This window comes from Calidris pugnax, unplaced genomic scaffold, assembly GCF_001431845.1.
Source record: "Calidris pugnax isolate Ruff unplaced genomic scaffold, ASM143184v1 scaffold50, whole genome shotgun sequence".
In the NCBI taxonomy this organism is placed as follows: Eukaryota; Metazoa; Chordata; class Aves; order Charadriiformes; family Scolopacidae; genus Calidris; species Calidris pugnax.
The window spans coordinates 1,244,623-1,250,774 of NW_015090780.1; the positions used below are offsets into that span (position 1 = coordinate 1,244,623).

The 6,152-nt window shown below is 58.5% G+C and overlaps 1 protein-coding gene across 2 annotated transcripts in view; it reads left to right on the forward strand.

Moving 5' to 3' along the window:
* The window catches only part of LIME1 (Lck interacting transmembrane adaptor 1), a 7,534-nt gene continuing 1,382 nt past the window's right edge, over positions 1-6,152 (forward strand). The window contains exons 1-5 of one of the 2 annotated variants that reach the window (XM_014955213.1): positions 1-253; positions 4,544-4,681; positions 5,265-5,316; positions 5,422-5,509; positions 5,698-6,128. In XM_014955213.1, coding sequence (XP_014810699.1) covers positions 4,566-4,681; positions 5,265-5,316; positions 5,422-5,509; positions 5,698-6,128 — 687 coding nt within the window. In that variant the 5' untranslated portion in view covers positions 1-253; positions 4,544-4,565. Of the gene's footprint in view, positions 254-4,175; positions 4,682-5,264; positions 5,317-5,421; positions 5,510-5,697; positions 6,129-6,152 lie in introns of those variants that run through there. The other variant, XM_014955222.1, reaches the window with a different exon arrangement.

The window sequence follows — 6,152 nt, forward strand, 5'->3', positions numbered from 1 at the left end:
GCCAAGCAACCACCTCTGCAGGCCAGGAAGCGAGCTGCGGTGTGCGCTGCATGGTATCTGCTCAGAGCCAGCTGAGCTGGAAGGAGCTACACGGGAGAGCTCTCAGCTCAAGACGGTTGAAATGTTGGGGGACGCCTGATTCGGAGAATTAACTCCGCGGGATGAAAGAGATGAAGTTCTCCAGGTGGGCTGGCAAGGACGGGAGCATGGCCACATCCCTGCTCTTCACGCTCAGCTTTTGAGTTCCTGCGAAGTAAGTGGGGTTTGCTTTATTGCCTGGCAAAGTCGGGTATGTGCAGCTGAAGCAGGGATTGAAACGTGCTTTTAAAAACCCTGATCTGTGTAGAAATGGCAGCGTTGGGGATGATGGAGCAGCCAGCCAGGCTGGACAGGTGGGATTCCTGCTCGTAAGGCTGTGGAGGGGAAGCATTGGCTGGGTTAAACTTTGAGTCAACTGCAAATTTGGTGCCGCTTTGTGCTTTGTCGCTCTGGCGGCACCTGGGCTTAAAAGGGAAGAAAAAGGTGCTTGAGCTCGACCAGGCTGTGGGGGTGCCAGGGCTCGAGTCTAGAGGTTGAGCAGGAACCGATTGCTTTCGTGGTGAAGGAATTGTTGAGTTCAGAGGTGTGAGACATTGGTTTTTTCAACAGAAAAATTTCCAGTTGTCTTTTGGGGAGGGGACTAGACTTTTTGCTTGAGTGTGGAACTGCTCTTGGGAAGCTGCTGGGCTCCCAACTGCAGGGGAGGAGGCTTGAGAGAGTGTGTCTGTCTTCTGTAAACCTGAAATTATGTAAAACTCCTGAATTTGTGGCAAGAAAACCACTGCGAGAGGCAGGTGACTGTGGAGAAAACGGGCATCTCCTTAATACATGCTGTATTTTGGAATCTGGCTCCCCATAACTGCGGCACCAGGGTTTCGCCAGTGTCCAGCTGCCTCTCAGCTCCACAGAAAATCTCTGGGGCAGGTTCTCACCCTCTGCTCAGAAACACGTTTCTCTGCCCAAGTAAGAGCGTTTCCAGCAATCGCGGAAGGGCAGGAGGGAAGAAAAATGCTGAAACGATGTCAGCCCCGACCAAAGCCACAGGCTGTGAGCAGGCAGGTCCCTTACCTTAGGGTTTTAATACTCTTATCTTCACCAAGGCCACTCCAGCCTACGAGTGGGGATCAGGAGTGTAACAACAAGAGTGCATCCAAATTTTGTGACATTTGGGTCTGACGTTTAGTAATATCCTTGGCCTTCTCTAAATGCAACACCCCCAGAGGAGTTTGACCACGAAATCTTGCCCTCCTGCTGCAGAAAAGCGAGGGAAGTGGGTGGGATCTCCTCCCTGCTCCCCATCTTTGAAACGGTCTTAAGATTTACTAATTGCATCTTGTCTCGGGCAGATTCAGTGCTGGTGATTAACTGCTACGGGGCTTTCACTTTTCATAATTGAACAACAAAAAAAGAAGATCTACTTCTGCTTCTTGGGACTTTTTTTTTTTTTTTTCTTTTTCGGCACGAGTCCCCAGGGTCTCTGAGCTGTGTTTGCTGCTGATGGAAATCAGCTCGCGATGTTTGTCCCGGTTTCTTGCAAGACGACGCTTTGAGTGGTTTCGTAGACTTTTCTTCTCGTCACCCGGCGCCGAGCGCTGCGTGCGGTTTTATCTGGGTAGATGAATCAGAGGCCAGGCAAAATCAGCAGCGGCAGCGCTTAATCTCACAGTAAATTTCATCTTGTTTTCCTGAAGCCCAGCTGAAAAACTCGTGCCTTTTGTAGGGGTCACAAAAAAACCTCTCACGTCCTGGAGTAACAAACTGACGGCGTTTATCCGTGCCTGTGCTGGGGGAGCAGGGAAGGGAGTTATTCCCCCCCTGGCTGGGCTGTGGGTGTGAGTCTCACGCAGGCAGTGGCTGTGACTGTGCTCATCTTCAAAGCCATCTTGGCTTGCAGAGCCAGCCTGTGACAACGTGCTGGCTGCTGAGTCTCCTGCCCCGGAGAACAGCCCCGGGGAGACTGGGAGATCGATGACTTTATCGGCAGGAAATCCAGGTGTGCTCTTCAGCAGCTCTGTTTGAGGCTTTGCCTTGCAAACCTGCTCAGTCCTACCTCAGCCACTTCAGCCAGGCGCTGGGTTTTCCTCTCAAATGGGTAATTCTGGGAGAACCAATGTCCCAGCCCAGAATTGGCTTCTCCCAGTGACTTCTAAGCCTAAAAGAGCGAGCGTTGGACATTTCCATAGGTCAGAAATCCAGGAACAACCCCCGACACCCCCCTCCCTGTGCAAGAGTAAGTAGGTCAGAAGAGTTTCTCGATATTAATTTCGACTTAGGACGCCTCTCCCTTCATTCTTCAAGCTTAAAAATTCCAGGATGGAAAAATCCACCCGCTGTGGGATAAGCTGCCCCGCGTGTGTGCCTCCTCAGCCTGCTAAAACAGGGATTCTGACCTAAGGGCAGCTCCCAGCCCTCGCCCCTCGTTGGGATTTTCTCTGCTAAAGCTCCAAACCTGCTGGGTTCTGCCCCTGCACGGAGTCTCTTCTGCAGCCTGCCGTCCTGTCGCTCTAATGAGCTAAAACTCGTTCAGCGAGGACCGTCTTAAAGCCACTGCCTGCATTGCAGGTAATCCGTGTAATTAATATATGCTCAGACAGAAAAGCAGTGTTGTCTAATTAAAACATGGCTGGAGAAGGAACAGCCTTCCCTTCCCAGCTCTGATCTAAGCCAGTCTGTCCAGCCGGGTTAGTCCCTAATACCTCTCTGTCTCGATTTCCGCGTGTACATAATTGCTCTCCAGGGGTTCAGGCTTCAGTCAGGGAAGTTTCCAAAGGCGTGGGAAGTTCTCAGATAAAAGGGTGCTGGGAGTGGGCAGGGACTTGCTGATACCGGGGTGAAGATGCGCCCGAGCTGCTGCTGTGTGACACGGGGTGAAGCAGAGAGGGGAGTCAGATCGCTGGGGTGGCTTCTCGCCGGAGCTCGTCTGATCTTCCTCGTCTGGATTAAGATCTGTAAGAGGGTGAGTGAGAGGCCCACGCCGTGCCCCACGGGCTCTGCGTCCCCAGCTGGGCTGGTGGAAGCTGTCCTGCTCGGCCTGTCCCACCTGGGGACTCCATCACTGTCTGGACCAGTTGCTGTGGCTTCTTCCAGCCACACTTTACTCCAAGGCTGGGAAAATCCCTCGGTCTCCCTTCGGACCAGGCGTTCCCAGGTGCTGGCACACACATCTCTTGTAGCAGGGAAGGTTTTTTGGGGAGCAGGGGCGTGCAGGGAGCTGGGCTTGTGCTGAGCTGGGGGCAACAGCCATCATCTCGACGTCGGCGTGGGTGAAAGGGTGTCAGCTCTTGCTTTGGGCTTTGCAGCAGGGACAGGGACAGTGGGACGGGATGTAACCAGGAGCCACTCTGGGGAAGGTGTGGGATCCTGAGGGGCTGGGGAGCATTTGTGTCAGACTCCCCATCACCTTCACGCCTCTGCGCTGCTTGCTCTGGCCTCGACGCTGCCACGATCTGCAAGAGAGGACCTTTTTCCTTGGATAAGGCACAGGGAAGAGGGCTGGGTTCAGCCAAGGCATGGCTTTCCCTTTAGGCAGAGGAAAGTGGTCGGAAAGTTGGGTATTTTCTGCTCTTGTGCCGCTGCTGCCGGTGCCAAAGAGCCGTCCCGGCTGGGCTGGGGCTTGGTTGGGATCCTGCAGCTCCTGGCCCAAGCTGGGATGGTACTGGGATGGTGCAGGGAGCCACTGGGGTTCCTCTGAGAGCAGAAACATCATGGTGGGGCTTGTAGGGCTGGGCTGAGCTCACTCCCCCGTGCACGGTGCTGCAAATGGTGGGGGACACCAGTGACACCAGCAGCACCATCACTCCCACCCAGGATTTTCCATCCAATGACTCCGCAGGTGGATGGGGCCGAACCCCACGGGGCTTGGAGAGGAAGAGGGTGAGACCCGCTGTGGAAGGAGGGTGTCCGGGTGCATGCCACCAAGCCCAGGGTGCAAGGAGGGAGAGGTGGCTGCGAGACTGAAGCTCGCCCCGTTTCCGGGAAGCTGAGTCAACTGTTTGCCCATCCCGTCTGGGTCACCCCAAGACCTGTGCTGGGGAGCGGTGCCACCCCCATTCCACAGCCCAGCATGGTGTCCTGGTGTCCCCAGAAAGCACACCGGCACTTTTGGGATGTCTCCAGAGGGATTTTAGGGCCCTAGAGCATCTTTTCCAACATTTTGGCGGCAGCTTGGGAGCTTGAATCCCGTTGGGTTTGTTGGTGGGGGTGTTTTTTTTAAAAGGAACCAAAATCTGAAGTTTTTCCAGGTGGTGGCAGAGCACCCGCTTCAGGGTGTCTGCACTGGGCAGAGCAATGGACACATCCCAGTGACCCCGGGGAGGGCAGCCGCTGGCCAGAAAATGGGACCCTCGGTGCATGTCCCCCTCCAGAGCATCCGGAGAGACCCCCTGCCTGGGGGGGCTGCACTGTGGGGACCTCAATGAGTCCTGGGGGCTGGGGAGCACCATCTCGTGCCGTGATGAGCCCAGCAGCGCCCGGCTGCACCCCAACTCCTGTTTTCTCTCCCCAGAGCTCAGCCCTGCAGCTCCCCCATGGCTGCAGCCAGCGGCGAGGGGCTGGCCCGGACCCCCCTCCTGCCGGCCGGCGCTGCCCTGGCCCTGCTGGGTGTCCTGGTCTACCTGGGTGCCCTGTGTGCTGCCTGCAGACGGTAGGTGCTGCCCACAGCCCCTCTGCTTTCCCTCCTGGCCCCGGGAACCCCTCGGTGGCATTTGGTGGCTGTACGTGGAGACCCCACGTGTGCCTGTCTTGAGCTGGGATCTCTGGGATCTGCTGCTCTGCTCGCCCGGGACCCCCGACCAGCCCCAGTACAGCTCTGCCTGGCCTGATCCTGCACCCCTGTGCCCCCCTGTCACACCCCCTGCACCCTAAGGAGCGGGTCCCCAGCTTGGGGTGGGGAATGTGGCATAGCAGGAGGAGTCCTGCAGGGTGGGCAGGATGGAGGGTGATGCTGGGGGTGATGATGCTGGGGGTGATGGTGCTGGGGGTGATGATGCTGGGGGTGCCCGACACGGCTGAGCTGGGTGCAGGATGCAGCATGCAGCTGAACTCCCAGCCAGCACAGACCCTGCTGCAGGGCTGGTGAAGGAAGAGGGTTGTGGGTTTGGGGGTGCTGCTGCTCCAGCAAGGGGAACGTGGCATTGCCCATCCTGGCCAGGTCGGGGTCCTGGGGCACATGCTCCTCACCCCCGGCTTGGCCACCCACCTTGGGCTCATCCCTCTTCCCCCCGCAGCAAGGGCAGGAAGAAGAAGGTCCCTCCAGATGGGGTGAAGCTGGTGGACGAGGTAAGTGCAGGCTGGGGGGGGCAGGATCAGCCCCAGAGGAGCTCTGGCCACCCCAGCTCCTGGCCACCAGCCTGACGTGTGTTCCCCCCCCACCCCCCGTTGCAGTCCCTGCTCAGACAGACGCAGCTGCGGTCGCTCAGCAAGTCCGACACGAAGCTGCACGAGCTGTACCGGGTGAAGGCCAGGGATGACAGTGAGTGGCCATGGAGTTGGGGGGAGCTGATGGGGGCTAGTGCCCCTTGGGGGGTGCCCACAGTCCTTTTACCTCCTGGCGAGCACATCATGGCGCACAGACGTGTGTCATGGTGCCGGGGCGGTGCCAGCAGAGGGGTTGGTGTTTGCTGCATCCCTGATGTCCCCCATCATGTCCTCTCCCCACAGCCCAGCGACCAGCCAGCCTGGATTTCCCCCGCGCCGCGTCCCCCCCCATCGCCACTGCCGACTCCCTGCACAGCTCTGGCATCAGCGTCCTCCTGCACCGCCAGCTCCCCCAAATCCCTGTCCCCGAGCCCCCGGCCGCCTCCTCGGCCCCCGACCAGACCTACTCCAACCTGCTCTTCAACCCTCTGCGGAAGCCGGTGCCGGACACCGTCTACGAGTGCCTGGCGGTGGGGGGGGAGGATGCCCCGGTGCCCCCCGCACCCACCAGCACCCAGGTGTCCCCTCCACGGGCCGGGCACGGGGCGGCCGATTACGCCTGTGTCCGAAAGGTGAAGAAGACGATGCCCACGGAGGTGGAAGATGGGGCCGTGGCGGGGCCTTCTGCAGCCCCACAGTGGTGGGACGGGGCGGGCAATGCCCCCCGAGCGAAGGTACGGCTCTGGGGGGGGGGGGGG